Below are 22,057 nucleotides of genomic sequence, written 5' to 3'. Positions count from 1 at the left end.
TCCTTAAATACCTTTCTGGCTTCATTAGGACAAGATAGTCCCTAACAGTTCACTTCACAGCATAAGCAAATCAGCCTCTTTAGCTGTATTATTCATTCTTCCTTTGCAAGGTCTTGATCTTTCCCCCATATTTTTTGTGTTCACTTTATACATACCTCCTTTTCTACAAATTTTCTTGCCGGGTTTTCTGGCACATTCCTTGGATATTCTTTTGACTGAAAAATGAATAGAAGACTAGAAAATAACATGGAGCTCCATCACAGACAGTAGGAGCATGCAACACCACTATCTAACTTAAATATGACCTGTTTTATTAGGTGCGGAAGACTCTCAACTGGTTGTGCCTGCACATGCAATGGATAAGATGTTGATGCATCTTCCCAGAAGTCAGTGGGTGGCAATGAGAATTAGGCATCAACTTTGACCTAAAAATACACGTGCTGTGGGAGAAAAACAATGAGTGTAGACAGAAAGAAAACCAAAACCAAACCAAAAACCAGGGACAGATACACACACAGAAAAGCAACATGCATACATGTAATATGCTGGCATGCAAACAAAGAAAGCCATGCATGCTACTAGTACACATGAATTAATATTGTTAGAACGTAGAACAGGAAAATAAAAAGATCTCCCTGTTTCGCCTGCTGTTAACTCACCATCCTCGGTTGGGACATAGATATTTAAATAGAGGCAGTCTTCATTCTGATCTTGTACATAGGTGGAAACTACATCCAAATTATTAGTAAACCACACGGGAAGCATGACTTCAGGCAACCTGCCTTCTATAATGTTCTGGGGGCACACTGGAGCATACTGAGTGGTATTTCTGATATTTGCCCAGGGAGACGGAGGCTCAGGAGGTTGAAAGCGGCGCTCCCCTGTTGGAGGGGCAGCATACGGAACCCCAAGAAACTGAATAACTGGCCCCAAAATTTCATTATTAAGTTCCTTCTTAATCCCTCTTATCTTGCCAAAGTTGGTGGTCACCACTGGGTTGGTATCATCCAATTTTTGGGAAGACACAGCTGCAGTGTGAAGCAAAAATCCAAGTATACAAGAAGCAAAAGTGGCATTCAATCCCATGTGTAACAGGCGGACTATCATTGCTCTCCATACACAGTTCAGCCACATGGATCTTGGAAAGGCCATGGTCCCTCATTAGTTGTGTAACTACAGTGAAGCAATTTGATTTGTATCCACTGGTGTAAAAACAGGGCAACCGAAGGAAACAGATCAAGTTTCCTAAATAGGAGCCTGTCAGAAAAATCTCAAAAGGCTTTTCATGCAGTAAGTATCTTCCATTGATTTCACACTTACTGAAGCTGCATCTTCACTCAGCACTATTTATCAGACTACATCCTATTGACAATTCTGTTTTCCATAGCAGCGATATGAAGAAAGCAGCCATTTACTGCAGAATCCCCTCTTATAAATCAAATCCAGTTAGCCGCAGGTCTATATCCTGGAGAAAATGAAAATAAATCATTAGTATGAGAGAGCTAATATGAGCAGTGATAACTAGATGCTTCACAAGTTATTTACATACATTACATACATTAATAGTTGCTAGAGTCATGTAAGTAAAATCGCAGTAGTTTATGAGTCCATGAAATGGCGGGTGAAACACTCACTACTGGTTTATCTATAATGTCACTTGTTGAATTTATAGAGATTTTTCAGAAGAAACAGAACTCACAGAAAATACATTTTTAAAATTCACCTTTTTAAAAATTAAGTAATTTGCTCCCAGGCTACATTACATAAGTGTTTATGTTAATGTTTTATTTAACTTAATCAGTTCAGAATCAATTTTCACCTTGTTTGCACAAGTTGATTTTCAAAATGAAAGTAATTATTTTTTAAATCAGAAGATAATGAAATTAAGTTAGACAGGCATATTAAAGACTCAAATGCATTTTATTTCATTAAAAGCAGATTATAATACATATAAACTTTTTGTTGTTCATTTTAAAATACAACTTCTTATTAAAACATTGAGGCAACTGGAATATATTTGTATGGATAACACTAATTACTGTGCTTTTTCATGATAACCTGAATTACCATACTTTATATGGTTTTCTAATTTCACAAGTTTCTGATAGCTGATGAAAAACACCTACAAGAGTGAAATGTTCACATTAACGAAGGACCAAAATCTGCTACCACTAAAGGGAAGGGCAAACTCTGCATTTGCACATAACTGGACCTCAGTGGTCTTTTTTCAAAACTGATTTGGAAAAGGATATAACAGACAGTTTAGGGGTGGAGCTGAACATCAGAACATCAGAATTTTTTCTTCAGACCAATCCTGCATTCCTTATAAACTACTGACTTAAGTGAAAAATGAAAACGCATGATGAATGCACCAAATCCCTACCATTCTCAATTTATAACAGAAACAATAAACGCTCCCACAGGACAGGCGAAATCTTATCTTTCATACGCTCGCATGCTGACTGAACAATATCCTAGAAAAACAATCAGTTAGGATCACAGACTGCATAATCTCAAATTCCAGATCTTATTTTCAACTACTTCAGCTCAGAGGTCGTCACACAAAGATGTGTTCCAGCACTTCTGAAAATTGCTCAGGGCGTATCGTTATAACTTCCATATTCATGTTAAACACATTTCCACCACGACTTACAATATACACAACATACCAGTGTAATCTTACACTCCCTATTAAGCAGTGTGTAATGCACAAGAAATGCGTTTTGCTTTGTATAGGAAACATTCTAAACCACTGACTTTTGAAACAGCATTGGCAGCTTTAATGAGGATTGTTTTTTTATCATGTCTATACACACTGTAGAGAGAATTCAAAAGAACGGCTTGTGTAATAGTCAGACTACCCTGCAGTTTGGGTTATTAAAAAGGAGATTGTAAAAGCTATATAGGACAGCAGGAGATTTGGTTCATGTCTAGTGTTCCTTTAGCTCTGAACAATCTATCTCAGGAGGCAATAAGGAGATAGATGAAGCTTTTCTATAATTTTCTCTTTCCCTTTCTTTCTCTACTAATTCTAACAACTTCACTGTGAAACTGCATTAACAAACAGACTTGTATCCTCTATTCTCCAGTTTCAAATTTCCAGTGTTTGCTGGAAACACACCAATTTAGCTGCAGAAAATAATTCCCCAGACTTGATGTACATGTTAGCCTTCAGTTTAATAAACTTACACAGAATGGCATGAAGACAGTTGCCTCTTGGAAGACTGCTGCTTTGTCGCATTTCAAATTTTGAAGGTAGCTGGATATTACTTGAGAAATACATAGGCAAGTGCCAGAATAGAAAGCAGCAAGTATGACTTTGCTCTTCTGGGTTGATGTACAGTAGGTTATGGAAAGATGGAAGCTTTTTACCTAGTGGCATTCAAAAACCTCCACAGATTTAAACCTTTTCCACTAGGTCTTCAAATCCTAGCTTTTTGGTTTTTTCCAGTCTCAAGTGGAAAAATGTAATCTCTCTTCTTTCTCAAATTTAAACTTGTAAATAGCAGGAACTTAACCTCAGTAACCCTCCAGCTAATTTACATGGTCTACGGAGGCCTGAGGACAAACCAAATTCAACATAGCTGTGCCAAACAGCACCCTTCATTTCAAGCTGATGAGTTAGATCAACATGGAAAATTACCAAATTGCTACTAATAAGTCATTTAGCACTTTCACTCTAAGAGTCTAAGACCTGTTTTCAGATCTAGGACAACTTTTTTATACACTTGATACCTAAATGGCAAATTCAACGGAAACCCTAGGCCTGGGCTATAGTTTTAAGCTTGTCCGTCAGCTGTTTTGCCATTGCAGCTGAACAGTTCTGCTGTGACCTAAAGTTCTGGTTTGCCTCCCATAAACGAGGTTTTACTGTAAGACAGAGACAGGAGCCTAAAAAGGTAAGAATATAATGCAATACTGTGTTTGGCTATTTTTGATTAACTATTGGGTAGTAGGTGGTGTCAGTGAACAAACTTATAAGCTATACAGGGCAGTAAATTCAAAAGCACTTGAAGAACTGGAATCAACAGATTTGCACTGTATTTGTAACTTAAATTTGGGATTTTTTTTTTTGCTTTCCTTCACAAGCCTTTCTTTCTAAATGGCTAAGTAACTGTTTATTTTTGAGACTGAGAGGTCAAACATTCAAGCCTGTCACCGGCTGCCCTGAAGCTACAACATTAAAAACATAAATTCACAGAAAGAAAGAGGCTGAGATTACTCAAATCTTTTAAGACTTTTATACCAAAATTTTCTTTCGAGCATTAGATGGAAAGCCAAGAAGGAAATGAGCCTGGGGGGATGTCTTAATTGTTGAGGGTCAATGTCGGACAAAATTTTTTTAGTCCTCCACCAAGTTATCTACATAGGACTATCCCTTGGTATCTGGACTTGACTGAACAGGAATCAGTAGAAAGAGAAGTAATAAATGAGAACAGGAATGATGAGGGAGATGAGCAGCAGAATAAGGAGTACTGACAATCAATTTGGGGTAAGCTTCTTGTGGATCTCAGGAGGAGGAGAAAAATCTTCAGATTTTACTGTCGTCTAGATGTGAAGATCACAACTGGTCCCTGTGCTAACACAAATGAATTCTAGTGTAAAAAGTATTTGATAAAGTCTTTCATGGTCATTGGAACAGTCTACACAATATAAAGGGTTTTTTTTCTATCATCTATTATTTTATTGTCTTCCTTTCTGAATTTAAATTACTTTATAGCTCAGATTTTGAAATACTTCAGAGAGGCATTTAGTATGCTGAGGAGCAAGCAATCCAAGGTAAATTCAGTGTATCTTTGCATTTCCAATGACACAGGGTATCCCACAACAGTCTACATCTGCTGCAAACTGCAACAGCTAAACTTCTCTTTGTTACTCATGCAAAGAGCATCAAATTTTAAGGGATGGCTTGAACTGCACCACCTGTCAATAGTTCCAATGGACTAATAAAAACCTTTGGTGGCACCCACGGCTTACAGCCATATGCCAGCTTCAGCACATGTAAAGGCATTCTTATGGTATCTCCATACCACCGGCTGTTTTCTTTTTAGCTGAAGATGTACCCAGTAATTTGATATTCATGCTTAAAAATTCCTTTCCACCTCAGTTTTGCTAGTAAATCCCAATTGCACAAATATTCATAGAAAGCAACTGTAAGAGTTTTGAACTGCACACAATGCTGCTTCATTTCAAAACACAAATGCTATTTGCAGAACCAATGACATTTGCACCCATTTTTACTTACAACAGTCTCTACTTAGAACTAAGAGCCCAAAGTTGTTTCATGTCTCTGAAGAGAAATCCATGTTCTGAAATATGCTACAATGACAAACAGGAATGTGGCCAGTGGAATAGAAGCCATTAAAGGAAAGACTCTGACCCAGGGTGAACACTACATTGGTGTGACACACCAATTGTAGACATGGTCAGATAAATCCTTCAGATGCATCACAGAATTTCCCATCTCTTCATTCACATTTCAAGTTAGCATTCCCAAGTTAGCAAAAGGAAGCATTGTGTCAAACACAGCATATTTTTTCCCTATGTAGTAGTAAAGACTTTTAAAGAGTATTTCCATAAATACTTGGTGAAGGGAAGGGATTTACATGTACTTAGTTAAAAAAAAAATTAACTACATACATTAAAAAAATAACAGGTGTATGAAATTATAATAGAGGAGGCTGCAGTCCTGAATACATACACCTAAGAAGGGTATGGTTCTGTGGGGGTTTGGCTAGCTCCTACATGCCAGCATCTCCTCCTGAAAGCAACTCCAAGTCTGGAAGCTCCAGAAAGCAGCCTGAAAACAAATTAAACCCTACTGAGATGCACAACGTTTGCTGAGATCGCCAGCAAAGGTGTGAATATGCCATTATTCTGGTGGGTCACAATCCCACCCCACACTGGTGTAAGATTACAAGTGTTATGCTACACAGGGCTGCACATAACCCAGTGGATAAGGATTTCCAGGTGCTACAAAACGTGTAGATGAATCACTCTGAGATCAGAGAGACTGATTCCTCAGTACCATTCTTTCACCTCTATTGAATACGATGTTTTGTACATAAAACCTTACAACCAAATTAGTAAAAATATTTACTACAGTATTCAACACAGTGTAGCACGCATTAGTGAAAAGCTGAATTAAACTAAGTAGATGTTGTAAGACTCATTTAAAATGTCATGTATTTTTCAGCTTCACTATATTTTTGTTCTTCCCCATTAGTGGAAATATTCACTAATGCTAACTTATTATTAATTAGTATTTTCATAATCAAAAGATCCTTTAAATAATTTCTGCAACTTAGTCTGTCAAAATAGGAAGACTTCTGATCATAATTTTCTATTATTTTTAAATAGACAAACCTATGAGAAAAGGGTCACTTAAGTTTTATTATCTTCCATTTACTCACATCAATAAATCATTTTCTTAAAATAATCCTATTTCTTAGCTGAAGTAATTGTTTATATTACCAGAAGTTGGCTGCAATTTTTTAATGTGGACTACAGCTTTCTGACATTTTGCACAGTAAGTAGGTAACGAAATGGTGATTTTACCCATAACAGAAAGAATGGGTAACTCTGTCGCTTATGTGTAAAGTTTTAGACAGCTAAGTAATACAGATTTAAATTAAAAATGACAGATGCACTGGCTTGGAATATAATGGGCACTGAAGTGAACCTTTATTCCTTTTAGCAGCTTACAGTTAACTCTTAAACGGACCGCGCATTATACTCACTTTTGAGTCCTCCTAACTATACAGCTAAATGATCAAATGGCTATTCTGTTGATGGCAGTAGTGTGCTTGAGGACATGAAGATTTTTTGACCTACTATAGAAATTCAACTGAACTCACGCTAATCAGAAGTCATACCAGATAAAAAATATCCCAGATGTTTCTCATCTGAGATCTTCAGTATAGAAATCTGTATGTTGTATATCATAAGGCCAAGTGGATTTAACTTGCTTTGATTAACACTTTGTAAACCATGCTTCTCATCTGATCACTCTAAAAGAGTGTACTAGAACCTACCCTAGAGGCCCCTAAAACTAAGTGTTTTTTTATTGTGTCTACAGAATTAGTAATAAAGTTTATTACCTGATATGTTTGTGGCTGACCCTTGGTTCACCGGGGTTAAGCACATGAGAAAAGTAAACTGGATTTTGTTTGCTACCTTTAATACAATTATAATATCAACAATAATACTATCTGTAGTGCTAGTCCATCACCTAAGGCAAGCTTTCATATCAGATTCATAAGAAAGATACCACTTTTCTATTTTCCTATTTTTGAGGCATTTAAGATAAAAAAATTGGAAGATTAAAAAAGCTATAAAAACAGTTATTACAATTCCTTGAGAGAGAACTCTGAAAGCGAAATGTTTGAAGGAACTCAGATTTGTCTATGCATCATTTTTCTATCTGCATACCATAGAATAACAGTTCCAAATAATACAAAATCCTTGTTGTAGAGTTAGATCAATAACTAGCTCTTCAATAAGATGAATTAAAAAAACAAACAAAACAAAACAATCCACTCAACAAACTTCCTTGTGGCACAAAAAAGAGCAAATGCTTTACCTGAACAGATTCTGGTCAAAATTCCAGGCTAATTGAGATCAAATTCCAACGCATCATAAAATCCACAGAGGTATAAATATAATCCATCAATCACAAACCCAAATCTCTTAACTCAGCTTCAGAAGTGCTCTTCAGTAGTGTTCCCATGCTTTCCGGAATTGTAGAGTGCACACTACATTTCAAGCACAGTATTGGCATTATAGGAATCTATCAACTTGAGAGTCCCCCTTCCTGTGATGTAGTATTCTGTGTATCTGTGACTTTACTTGCATTTGTTCCAAAATGAATTTCATGCTTAACTTGTTTTTCTTAATTAAACTTCCTTTAGCAGTTTCCAATATGTGCATTATTAAAAGTCATTAGTCCCATTCATGCCTGCCTGTCATTTTTGGCTTCATATTCATGCATCAAAAAGCTCTGTTGCTTTATATAAGAAGCAAATTAAATAATAAATATGAGAACTTGAACATTTTATGAGTGTCAGTATGAGAAAGTGGCTGCAAGGTCCATAAGGTTTCACACAGAAAAAAAGCATTACAGCTAAAGCTAACATGCTGACACATCTCTGATCTATAAAGTCTGCAGTAATGGTAGCAGTAAAGTGTTTTGCCATAGACGCGGAATTTTTCTCTCACATGAAACAGAAATAGGATATAGCACAGACTATATTTACTGTTGTGAAAAAAAAATTCAAATAAAATTTCCCTAAACTTTAGAATATAACACCATTAAATGTCTACAAAGATTTACTCTTTCCATCCGACTTCATGCGTAGCTCCTGTTATTCAGCTCCTTGTCCTGTTTTCATTTTCTATCACTATCTGTGAGTAAGACACTCATTTAAGCTACAGCAACTGGTCTCAGATCTCCCTGTGGTCATGTCCTGGTCATGCTGACCATGCCTCCAGTGAGAGAAATGTGTCCTAACCAGCAGCAGGGCTCCCATTTCGACTATTTCAGGGCACAAGCCTCCACAGAAATAAGACATCTTTGTGAAACCAGCTGAAGAAACAAAAGCTCCATCCCACAATGCCTATATTACACAGGCTTAAAGATGTCAAAATATTCAGTATCTCTATGTAGTAAGGTTTCTCCTAAATAATCTGTCATTTTCTCCTCATGAGTATTTCTAACTCTATGTGTCTACATAACACTTTACGGCTTTCAAGTACTTTTTTTGGAAACTGGGGGATGGGGTTTGGAAGGCAGAAGTTGAAGAATAATTTTAAGTTCAGGCATTGAACTTAAAAGCTTCAGACAAGATAGAATTAAATAAAAACAAAAAGTACAACATAAATGTATTCCCTTCATTAAATTCCCACAAACAGTTCAACGAGTGGACTAATAGCATCTCTATGCAGGATTTGATTGAGGAGATTCAGAAAACGTATTTTTTAAATTGCCATTTAAGTTCTCTGCTTGGTTAAAGGAATACAAGTCACTTGAAACACAATATTTGTAAAGCACCCTTGATCAATTTTATGATTTTACAGCCACATTGCTAATTTCCAAGCACTACATTCCCCCTTAATATGGCACAAAAGACCTAGCCAAGCATCACTGGAAAGTAACAGACTACCCAAAGGCGGCTCTACAACTGATTATGCAGAAAATATGAGAACAGAAAAATTCAGCAAATGGGGAAAAGAGAACTCCAATTGCTTTTCTTTTAATGGCCTCATCTTTTATTTGCCCACAGCAGTGGAAAAATCATTTTACCCTGACGTATGCAGCCCAGACCTTTACATGGCTTGATTACCACCATAAGGGTATCTACAGTAGACACCGTGGCACATTGATTCAGGCAGATGGTGGCCCTTTACACCACCTTTTTAGTGAAAAGTGGCATGGTAGAGTGGGTGCACAGAAAAACTTGAACATAGTACTAAGTATCCAACTAGTCACTTTTTATCCCTGGATAATACACAGAACATCATTAATGAGCAATTAAGAGTTATGAAAACAAAGTCTGCTGGAAAACATGTAGGGTCTTCAGAGGCAGATGGAAACGTGAAGCTGAGTCCCCAGGAAGTCAACATGATTTCCCCTTGTAATTGTGATCATTCAGTAGTCATTCGGGGGAACGTAATGTCATCATTTATCATTAAAACTACAGCAAGTGCTTTCAACATGTGATACATGATGAAGTTTCCTATCAGCTTCTTTTCTTTTTTTTTTTTTTTTTGTATCCTCTAAGTTCCTCCCTCCCTCCTACACAAACTCTTCTGCAACGCCCAGGTAGCAGGCAGGCATCCCCTTCTGAATACACACATTCCCTCATAATGCAGAGCTCAGAAGCAGGGCTACAGTAATGGAAACATGCTTTTTATAACAGCTTTTATTCATTGGTCAGGATCTATTTTTTTATCATTAGTTGTTACACTTAACCATACACAGATATCTGGGACTAATCAGAAATAATTATATTGTTTACTGGATCAGACTGACTACTGCCCATCCTTTATTAAAAGAAACCCACAAGGGTTTCTACTGATTCTCTGGCAAAATGTTGCCTTTTCATTACTTGCTTTCAAAGAATGTCTCTTTTTTTTTGCCCTTCTTTTTCACTATTTAATTTTTAACTAGTTTCTTTTTCATGTGATTAAAAAAACATAATAAATATGACATCAAACAAATAATTCAAAGCTAGCCAAGGATCTGTAATACAGCTTCACATCTCTATTAGAAAGGAATGTATATTTGCTTTTAATAAAGAAAGGCAAGCCAATCCATTATGAACTGAGACCCTATTTAAGCCTCTGCTTTCTTCTTTTTTCCCCAGACACCATTTGAACAATTAGAGTGGTTTATGCTTCTGTGTATGCCAGTGGATATTAAATATGCAAACTGATAAAAAAATAAAACTACCACCATTACCATGTTCATAGCCTCCATTCACTTGCAAATCAATTTATCTGCCTACAGCTCTGTCCCAGTCTTTAAATAACCCTCCGAAGCAGACTGCTCCACCTCCAGCCAAATAATGCAGAGCAAACCCACTTTGTTAAGTATCAACAGCTATGGTGTTATCTTCTTACCCTGCCACAGAAAAGGGGTAAAATAACCAAAGTGGTATCAGGACGACAGCTCTTCTCCTTGCTTCTACAACTTACTGCTTTAAGCAGCCTGAACACTCTCTGATGGCTTTCATTAATCACAAAACAGAGGTGTGCAGCCAAATCCTGCTTCCCAGCACACTTAGTATGATTATCCTCAGCCTCATTTTTCTTCCTGTGGTCTGCATATGATTCACATGAAATATACAGAATAAACAGGGTCTCTTAATATGTATATAAGGACCCCCTAACCATTCACTGCAAAACTGCCTTTGGAACATTGCTGCAGTCTGTAGCTTTAGTCAAAGAAAACCAGTGTCATCTATCAAAAGTAACTAAAAAGCACTCGTCTTTATCCCTGCATCCTGCACCAGAAATAAAATGGGAGGAAAAGAGAAAAAGAAAGAAGATATAAAAACCTGCCCAACCAGTATTTCCAAACATGGCTACTTAGCTTTTGGCTCTGAATCTGCAAATCTAATTTCAAAGATGCGAAAGTGGGCTGCGTGTTACAGCTGTTGAGCTCGCACAAGTCTCAGTGCAGTCAATGGGAATCAGTATCTTTGAAAATCAGGGCGCTGAATAATGGGCTTTATTTTTAAATGTCCATTTGTATCATGCATGGGTCTTTCACTTGTCAGGTGCCTGTAATAAACTATATGCGATTTCGTAAGTACCCCTTGCTTCAATTAAGCCAGCCCAGTAAAAAAAGCAGGAAAAAAGGTCCCAGAGCACAGTGTTGCTCTTTCACCAGTAACAGTAGTCTGTCAATGCATTAAAAATGCTGTTACTGTAAAAACCAAGCAACCTGAAAAAACAACCTGGGTCTTAAGGGAGCACGAGGAAGTTATTTTAAGCATCGTCACAAAAACATGGTTTCAGATACAAATTATCTCTGTGAATTTATCAGCATGGTCTGGTCCCACTAAGGCTCCTAATAAATGCAAATACTGCCACAGTGGATGGCAGTACCAGAGAAATTATTTCCTAAACAATTTCTTACACTTATGCTGGGAAAAAAAAAAAAAAAAAAAAAAATCTACTTCATTTCAAATTCACAGAACATCCAAACATGCTAAAAACATTCACTCTGATATTTATAGCCTCTATGGGATATATTGCAATTTTATACTAGTGGATTTTTAATACCATAGTTGTTAGAGCTAAAACAAACTGGCCTTCCAGAAATCAAAACCAGTGTCAAACTAAAATGATGTTCCTTTAAAAAGGTCAGCAAATTTACAGAAGAAAACAGCTCGTCCAGATTGTGTCACCTACAGCAGCCAAAACACACCACTTTAATCAAGCTCTGTTTTGTTTTATTTAAACAATTATTTTAATGTAATTGCTCGGAAACCATATGCATCCTTAAAATGATTCGAGATTATATCCTTTCTCCTGATTCCAAGGTAACTTTCTGGCTTTAATTATAAGCCAATTAATATTAAGTAATTTGGCTGATTAATTTTAATTAAACCTGTTGAAAATTGATTTTCCTTCAGCGAGTAGAGCTGAGGCTCTAGTGCGATCGTCAGGAAGAGGAACGGGGAAAGGAAGGAAGCGGGGGGGGGAGGGAGAAAGCCCGGTAGTTAGCACCCAGGGAGAACATCTCTGGAGAAAAAACATATATTAATAAATAAATCGATCCCCGTCAGGCCCGGCAGCCGGGGAGGGGACCGGCGCTGCGCGGGGGCTCGGCAGCGGGACCCGGGCCGAGGCGACGCTTCCCGGGGCGGGGGGAGGGCCGCAGGAAAAGTTCGCTCTCTCGGGCGGCGGCGGGGGCAGGAGCTGGCGGGCGGGCCGCGCCTGCGGCAGGTGCGGGCTGGGCCGGTGCGGGCGGGGAGCGGGGTGCGGGGGGGTGCGTGTGTAAATCTCCCTGCAAACACCCCCCCGCCCCGCCGCGGCTCCTGCCTCCGCACAGCTCCCCCGGGGCACCGCTCGCCACCGCAGCCCTGCACCCCAGCCCCGCTGCAGCAGCTAAATGCCATCTCCCTGCACACGCACACACGGCTCGTAAACCGACAAAGCCCCCGGCTCGGCCCCGCAGCCGCCCTGCCTGGAGCCGGGGGTGCCGAGCCTGGCGCAGCCGCCCCTCCAGCCCAGCCCGACCCGGGCTCGCCCCTCAAGCCGAGAGCATCAAAGTATTTACCAGTTCGCGGCCGCTTTTCTGCAGTCGCAGCTGAAACTGTAATTCAGTGGATTCGCCTCCTCCGGCTCTCGCCCAGCTGCTGTGGGCTGGAGGTTTCTCAATCGTGCCTCGGACACTTCCGAATTATATCGATTTTTAGGTAATTTTCTCCCCTTTCCTCGGATCGGGGCGAGGGGAGGGGTGGGCTGGAAATCCCCATCCGGAATTCAGCCTTATCCGTGCCGAGCCACCTCCATTTAAATCCGACCATCAGGCAAGCAATAGAAATGATCAAACGCTACTTCTCTCCGTCTGCAAGCAGATAATCCCACTAATCCAATAGATCTCCCCCGAGCCAAAATTGCCCTCCAGACGAGTCCCTTTCGCTTGATGTCCGGCGGGTGATCGCAACGGTGCCCCGAGGGGTGCGTGTGTGTATGTACGGAGGGTGTGTGTGTGTGTGTGCGTGCGTGTCTGTGTTAATCTTTTTTGGCTCCTGGATGCGCGGCTCGCTAAAACCGCCGAGAACCCTGCTTTTCCCCCTATTACACGTTTCCACTCCAAATTGCTGCTGGATGAAAAATGGTACAAAGATACCCCCAGCGGCGGCGCGGCGAATGGCGCGGGTAGCCCCGACCCCTCTCCGCACCGCCCCAGCCCCTCTCGCGGCCCCGCTCCGCACCGCCTCGGCGCTGCTCTCAGCCCCGCTCTCGAACCGCACTGCCCCTACCTCCGGGAGACCCTCGTGGAGCCATACACGGAGGCGCCACGGCAGGAAAGCGGGGTGCCTCTCCTGTGGCTACATGCAGCCGCATGAAGCACATGCACCCTTGTGTAGATAGGAGGGGATAAAGTGGTGTCAGCGTGGGATAAAAACCGCTGTGTACACCTGCGTGCGTGCAGGCTGTTGCTTCTTGCTAAATTATACCTGTGTGCAAGACTCAGATATTTCTCATGGGTATAATTCTGCAGTAAACCATGATCTTACTTACTTGGACCATCACTATCTGCACGTAAGATCTGTGCACATAAGATCTGACTTTTTTTCCCTGGCTGTTTCTTGAAATCTTTTAATTATTTTTCATTGCCTATTGTCTTTTGAGAAAAAAAAAAAATAAAAAAAAAATATTCTCTCATCCAGGCCTTCATGCTTTCTAGGGTCACAGTGGTGAATTAAAGGTGGCAACTCAGGGTATGTGGGGAGGAAGGAAGGCCAGATCAGAAGGGAAAGAAAAATAGTCCAAAATCTGAAAAGTCTGTTCATTTTTTAAACAGCCACAAACAGACACTGAAAGATTATAAGCATCCCGAGTTAAGCCTCTTGTAGAGAGCTCATTAACATCTCCTGTTACTTTAGAGAGACTTCCCTTCACATTGTGTTAAAAAAAAATCTGTATTTTGTTGCATTAGCATCCAATATTTTAAAATACTGACACTAATCAAGCAGAGCACACCCACTCATGTCTCCAAGCATACAGCCCCAGGCAAGGTCTGAAGGTGCTCAATAATTTGATAAGCTTTTACACCCCTCACCTGAGAGCACATCCCAGTGGAGCCAAGGCCAGCCCCAGCCTTGCTGTGCTATTTCTGTCTCTACATCCCACTGAGGATCTATATCTAAATGTCCATGGCAGGAATGACAGGACACAGTAGCAGTTTATCCTGTGACATTTCTGTGTACTGGAATAATTGCGTCCTGTGCACATTTTTCATTTGGTAAGTATCAATAATTATTGTAGTCCATGATAAATTTCCAAAGGCCAGCATCCTTCAGTACTCTGAAATTTAACTCTTTCACTATCGCTGAAAGCATGTGGTTCTCAGATGTGGGAGGAAAAGGCAGAACATACTCTTTGCTGACAGAGTAATCCTATGCATGTTGTTATATTACTCTCAAGGGAACACTATGGGGGGGAAAAAAGGTTTCAAAACTAGAAAAAAAAATGTGCATATCAATATCAATCACTTGCCACCAGTCACAGATCAACCAACAGCCTAAAAACTATCACCAAAGAGGGCAATACCAGGTGAGCTATTCCACCATTCTTTATCCACATAAAACCTTGGAGTAATTTTATCTCTGGGTTGTTTTCTCACTGAAAAGAAAGAAATACTGGTGACATAAAATAACTGCACCCTTACTGTCACTTGATGACACATTGGAATCAAGTTGTGGAAAGTTTTCTTCTCACTCCAAGAAGGAATTCCTCAAGCCATTAGGTGAACACCTCATGTATCATTTAAGCATATAATTCCCTACTGATTATGTGAAAAAATCTACCCATTTATCTCTTTACCATATTGGGGGGGGAGGGGGGGGGGAGGGGAGCTGAAGCTGATAATTTCCACCCAATTTGCTACAATCTCACCTTTGGCCATGAAGCTTCCACCCGCTTCTAACCCATCTTCGGTTGTCTAGAAATGGCACATAGTTGTTTGAGCACGTTGTTTTGCTTTAAACCCCTCTTACAGCAGTGATATGTGGTAACAGGTCATACCTAGCATCACACTTGCTGTGGCCTGCCCCCAGTGTTGGGGTCCCTTTCCAGAACTTCCCCACTATCTTTCATTCTACTCCCCACCTCGATGCTTCCACATTTCTCCTTACTTCTTCCTTCCAGGGACCTTGGTAGCACAATAGCTCTCCTCTTATCTAAAATATTGATGGGGAAAGAAGAGTCCTGGCTTTTGGGGAGAAACAAGATTTGTCTTCAGCCCTGAAAGTTGTGGAGGTCTAGAAAGTGATATAGGTTTTTGGGAGAACAAAGTACAAGACTAGTCTCTCTATACTGGGAAGTGATGGTAATAGCTGTGCCTGAACAATAAATTTGATAATAACACCACCTAAGGCCTTATACTACTGTATTACTAGTGTAGTTTCTAATGATGATTCAGTCTACATCAAGTATGTCCCTGCTTTAAAGACTTAAGTGGCCTATACACACATTTATGTATACGTACATATACGTATAAAGAGTGTTTGGACTCATTTGAAAGAAGGGGAGAAAAGCTCATTGTTGATTAGAACTTTGCTAAATATGTTTTAATATGCTGCATGTCAAGAAATTACACCTTTATTAAAATCTAAGGAATGCAAAACTGCGTTAAAGGATGGCATTAGTTAATATTTCATTCAGCTGAGTCTTGACAGGGATATGTTATCTGTGTTTATTAAAATAATGGACAGAAATAGAAATTTCCATATACTGTAAATCCACAGAAATCTCAAAAGTCCAGCATTCTGCAACATTCTAAAATTTATCTCCACTCCATTTTCTCCGTTTTAAGAACATGAAGCCCTTCAGACAACCCTCACCTAAGCACCTGACTTCTTTAAAGAGCAAAACATACAATCAAATGCTAAAAGAAAGCTACCAACTAGCAATCAAGCTAAAACACCTATCTGACGTATCTAAAGTATGCGCCTGAAACATTAACAGTAAGAAAGCTTTTTCACGTGACACAGGATTCATGAGTTATTGAAAGATATAACTTAGGATAGCAATATGTTTTACTTTCAAGTATAGATTTTATCAGACTGTAGTTCTCAAGAAAAAACATTAACCTTTCTAATAGGTAGAAAAGGTGGAATTGTTTACACATCTAAGATTCTAAATATCCATTAATTTGTTGTCTCAAGATAGCTCATTAAATTGCTTCTAGCAAGTAACTTCATTAAATATTTTCTTTGATTTCATGAAACTTATTTAAGATTACTCACCTCTGTCCATTTATATTCTTTAGATTGCCCCGACTGCCAAAGCTTTAATGAAATTATAACACCTGTCTGTAAGCTGCTTTAGTTAGCTGTAACTGCTGAGTTATTGCCATTCATTTGGTTTAACCTTGCCAAGAAGAGAGTCCCTTAAAGAGGCCATCCCTCTTCACAGCGTAGCCATTAAAGCTCTACACAAAGACACAGGGGCCTTACAGTTCCTCAGTCACCTAAAACACCCATCGTTACTTGCTTATCACTTTCTTTCTTCAGTATTGTTCTTTTATAGCAACACAACCGCATTTTGAAAAAATACGACACTTTGCTTGTATGGCAAAGAACTCACCCAGGAATGGTCAGACTTTCCTATATCAAGAGTCAAGAAAATCAGATGCACATAGTCTAAAGGTTCCATCTTTAACTGTACTCTCATCCACAGAAGTCCTCAAGCCTTTATCCACACCCCATGTGTCCCTACTGCCACCTCCTCTACGACGCCTGGCATCAGGGGACAGGACCAGTCCTTTTCTTCCTCCTGGCCTGTGATGAGAATCATACCTTTTGTCATATGCTAGGATTTGTATTCTGACATCATACAGGTTGTCCCTCAGTGACACTCACTTTTTATCATTAGCACATTGTACTGGAATATTTAATTGGGTATGTTGCATCTCTGCACTGTAGATTTATTTTGCATTTTCATTTAATTAACAGCCATGACCAATGGTCTGATAGATGGCAAATCATTCTGTGAAGTGGAATCCTACTGGATTAAAAGCTCTGCTGGAAGGTTTCAAACACCCATTCAACCCAAACTTCTCAAAGGTGTTTTCTTTGAAGTACTGTGTTTCCAAAACACAGCACTCAAGGAAATGGGAAGAAGCAGCAAACAGGATCCAAGGATCACTCAAAACCTGATCCTACAGATTAGCCCCTCTTTAAATGTTGCCCCATGTTTGCTACATGCTCAAGTATGCACAGTCTGCCCGTGGTCACTGTGAGATTCAGAATTGCAGGTTCTTTTGGGTGCTGTTAAAGAATTGATACTGATAAAGCCATTGCTAGTGTTCTTACTGGAATTTAATCAGTAGATTATAACTAATTACAACACTGAGCTTGCCAGTGAACTCTGAATTAATAATAATTTAATTAATAATAATAATAAAATCAATTTTTTTTATGTGGCTGTGAATACTTTTAGGTCAGAAAAGTTTTATAGCTTTGTTTGTTCCCAAAATTTCAGTTGTTCTTTGAAGTTACAGTCTAACAGTACCTTGGTTTGCAGTGACTAAATACAGGAAAGTATGGGGCTAGACTTTTATTTATTTATTCTAATTATGAAAAGCGTTTCTGCAAAGAGTTTGCTGTTTACATTATGTGAAAACCAGTCTATTTCAAGGGGTTTTAATTAAATTAGTTTAAACCTATAGTTGAAAGAGTACATACTGTATGTTGCTTCTGACTCACTAAATTTTAAACCACGCTGGAACATTCCCTGTGGAAGCTGGTGCTCTAGAGTAGTTTTACATGCAGTTTACATTCTTTTAGACCAAGTAAACAAATGACAGAGAGCTATGGGCCAACTTTATCTCTGATATAATAAAATGGAAGTTAGAGGAACCTCATTTGAGAATTTTGTTTCCTAATACCTACCTTCATCAGAAAAAATAACATGTAGCCTGGATTATTAGCATTTGCAAATAAAAACAGTAAATTGTTTTCCACATGCATTTACTGAGGAATGTCTTTACTTTTTCACCAGTCAGTTTTCATAAGCAAGGAAAGTTTCAACTCCTGTGAATTAGGACTTGCTGAAACCTTGACACTCTTTCAATGCCGATAAAGTGGTTTAGATACTTATTTTAATCAGTCAGTAATAAGATGATTGTGAAATCCATCATGATTTTACTACCAGCTCCTCTTGGCCTTTGTTTGCCTCCAGTTACAACTGCACTGATAACTTGATGACCAATATAATTAGCCTGGCTGTTGTTATGGCCACTTTCCAAAAGAGCCAAAGATGTTGCTTAAAATGTCTTTCCAGGTGCACCAAATAACATGATCTGTAAATTAAAACTCATACAGTCCCATTTAATTCCTGGCAATGGAAAACACTCTTAAAAAGCAGTAGATCACTTTCCAACCTGGATTTTGTGAGCTGCGTTTGGAAGAGGTGTAGCCTTGGTTTTGGGTACTGAGCTGGGAGTCCAGGGCATATCCTGTTCTGGCTTTGCCAGTGACTGCATGGCATACTATTTTATCCTTCCTGGTTTTAACTCTATCTAATCCATTTTTATTTTTCTATCACAAGGCTAGAGACCATCTTCCCATAAAAAGGAGAAGGATGAGGAAGGAGGTTAGGGATTCCCAAGCAGGGGAAGAGAGGAAAGTCAAGAGGCAGTGCTGGATCAGCCAGCAGAGCCGGGCTTTGCAGAGCAGCCAGCTCTGGCACTGCCCAGGCGCTGCCTTCTCTGCCAGCCCCAGCTGTTTGGCACCAGCAGGCACAGTTGTTTGCAGGTGCAGCTATGGGGCATTGATAAACCTCTGAAAGAGGAGAGAGTCGTGTAGGACAAACTGCTTCTGTAGAGGAGTCAATACAATGTGTTTATGAAATTCTGCTATAATAAGCATTAGAAAATAATGAACCAACAGAAAAACACTTTATAAAAGAAATGACCCTGTATTCTGCAGGCGTAAATCAGCCTAACAGTGATGGGAAATCTAGGAGATAGTATCAATATAAAAATACCATTATACAAACAGTAATATATTTGCCTGCTTATCTTAGTAGGGTTTAAAGCTTGTGATGTCTGCTAATCTGATTCACTGCACAATGACAAATGACACAGAACTGACATGTACAGGCAAGAACATACAGGCAAAGCAGAGAGTACAGAAATGGCCAAGAATTTCCAAAGCACAAGACATGTAAAGAGGTCCTAAACTGAGGGAACCTGAGGCAACTGCAGGGGGAGGAGGGAGGAGGGACATTAATCCTTTCAAAAATACAGTAACTTTTAAAAAGTAAACTGAAAGCAGATCAAACCACTTGTGATTTCTGAAAATCTCACCATAGCATAACTAAGCCATTATTTATAGCCCATTAACATTAGTCCTGTAAACTGTTATTATTCTAGTCATTTAATAGCAGAGTAGCAACAGCTAAATTTTTCATTCTCCCTGTGCAATGGGTGCATGTTAGATCACGTGCCTTTGTGTCTCTGTTTGCACATAGACACATGATAGTACAAGACCTGAAGTAGCTAGCTGTCAAGTCCCACTGGAAAAGTGGAGACACAAACAGCACCTCTCTTTTATGCAAAATATTTGCTGATATCTCTGTTTGCTATGATAGGAAAAATACAACATAAGAAAGCCTTAGCTGACACCCTTGTAGGCAGACAGGGGAGAAAAAGAACAAAAATGAAAGTTAATTTCTTTCTGGCAATAAACTGCAGCATTCTCAAAGCACATTATTTAATTGATGTCGTAACCCAGGAGAATATATTATCCTCTATATACTATGGTCATGTTACAGAACACACTCTACATGGACTTTGAAATCTCAGTTGCTCTTTATACAAGATCTGCTAGAACCATCTGAAAGCTAAATCTATACAAATACTTTGTAATACCTATCTGGGGCTAAACTGAATCCCGCACCCAGAAAGACATGACCATGAATTTTAATTTTCACATTTCTAGAAGGTCTTGGTTGCAGAATACTATTTTTTTCCACACGTGGCATTTGCAGAACTTAATGAACAATCTCTCTAGCATTCAGAATAAGCACAATGAAGCTTAATCTCTTTCTGTGTGGCAAACTTTTTCATTCCCTTGCCATAGAAAGAGAGCACAGTGGTTCTCAACAAATCATTTCTGTAGCAAGAGGAAAGAATTCATTGTTTTCTATTTCTCAGACCTTTCACTTTCTTTCATATTCCAGACAAATAGGACACCCAAATTTCCTATTACTTTTAATAATGATGCTATAAAATGTTTGCTGGCAAATATTATTATTCGAGACTGAGAATATTATTCTTATAGCTGAGAAAAAAATCAAACCCATTTGTGGTCTGTCCGTCAGCCAGTAGAGGGTGCAGCCAGTGTGGCTGCATTTTCCACACGCCTGAGCTGCCAACCGCTGCTTCTCTCGCCTCTTTCCAGGATGGGCAAATATAATAAGGCATCTAATATGATGTTATGAGTGCAGTTCAATACTAAACTGTACTAATTGCATGGCATCTGTTTTTCTCTGCTTCTCATTTTATTTATTTACAACTGATTTCAGTGTTTTTAGTGATGCAGGGCTTGTGTTGCACACATGCAATTCAGACTGCAAGAAAAGCTTGCAAGCTCACGTATCTTATCATTGCAAACGTAACAGACATGTCTGTAACAGTTTTTCATAATCACTGTGTTTAAAAAGGTACATTTCCTAGGAAAAGCTTATTTCTATTATATTTTCAGGCCTTTATTCAGGCTTCAGTCAAACAAACTTCCACTGAAATAAACCGCAAATATTACCCTAATGCTGGAAATATTGGCTTTTCAAGATGATGTAAATTAGAGAGGAGCTAAGAGGCATTTGCTTGCAAAGGGGATGTTGCAGTGGCCCCGTTATATTATCACAATGTGGTATTTGCCTTCTTCCACAACCACCTGTGGGTTAAACAGTCCTGGGTGATGGGCACTGCTGCTGAGCAGTCAGTTCTACAGCACTTAACAGCCTTTTGTTTTGTAAATATTTTGCAGTGAGGCTGGCACAGATGTGAAAAAGGCTATATCCGTAGAAGCATATAAATACATCTGCTACTGTCCAACATTTCACATCTGTAATTCTACTTGCAGCACCTGGTCTATGCAACTGCCCTGGGGTCTCTCAAGGCCAAAAGGAAACACTGGGCTATAGATGGGATTTAGGCTCTGTGAACCTAAGCCCAGTGTTTCTATAAACCTAAGACTCTGTTAGACTGAGTTCAGCACTTACAGAATAAATGAAAGCACAAAGTTGTGCTTGACAACCCTGAATTGTAGGTGTAAGCAATTATCAAATAATAAGCACAATGTAATAATTACAAGATACACAGCATGAATGGTTTTGTGATGGGTGCAAATGAACATGTTTACATAAGATGGAGCTAAAATTTGAATCTAAAATGAAGGATATACTTTTCTTTTTGAGGAAGTATTTATTGCTCTAAAGATCAAAATAATAGTGCTTGTCTCATCAGCACATGCTAAATAAATGACAACCTCTTTCAGCATTATCTTTGGTTTGGTTGTAGGTTTTGAAGACCAGACAAGGTAAAGCACCCAGCATTAGCAAACCTATCTGACAAGATGACATCTCAGAGTGGCTTGGTAAAATATGATGGTAAATCTTACAGGTCGATAATCTGCCTAGTATGAGTAAAATCAGTGTAGCCCATTCCTTTCCTACAGAGCTATCCGCAGTGGAAACAACTAGCAACAACTCAAATGAAATGTCTCAAATCTCACTACAGTCCCTGCAGCCACCTAGTTCATCAAAGTATGAAACAAGCTGAGGAGAGCTCATGTTCAATGATGCTCTG

At 39.2% G+C, this 22,057-nt stretch overlaps 1 protein-coding gene across 9 annotated transcripts in view; it reads right to left on the bottom strand.

The window, feature by feature from the left end:
• Window positions 1–22,057, bottom strand: part of NLGN1 (neuroligin 1) — a 479,997-nt gene that overhangs the window by 334,975 nt on the left and 122,965 nt on the right. For 2 of the 9 annotated variants that reach the window (XM_062603179.1, XM_062603184.1), the window contains exons 1-3: window positions 12,788–13,374; window positions 660–1,465; window positions 156–215 (exon numbers count right to left, since the gene is read on the bottom strand). In XM_062603179.1, coding sequence (XP_062459163.1) covers window positions 156–215; window positions 660–1,152 — 553 coding nt within the window. In that variant the 5' untranslated portion in view covers window positions 1,153–1,465; window positions 12,788–13,374. Of the gene's footprint in view, window positions 1–155; window positions 216–659; window positions 1,466–12,787; window positions 13,377–22,057 lie in introns of those variants that run through there. The other 7 variants (XM_062603181.1, XM_062603180.1, XM_062603185.1 and 4 more) reach the window with 4 other exon arrangements.

The sequence above is a fragment of the Pezoporus occidentalis genome, unplaced genomic scaffold (assembly GCF_034315485.1).
Source record: "Pezoporus occidentalis ecotype Australia unplaced genomic scaffold, CSIRO_AGI_Poc_V1 ctg8, whole genome shotgun sequence".
NCBI lineage: Eukaryota > Metazoa > Chordata > Aves > Psittaciformes > Psittacidae > Pezoporus > Pezoporus occidentalis.
This window is presented reverse-complemented; position numbering and strand designations above follow the sequence as displayed.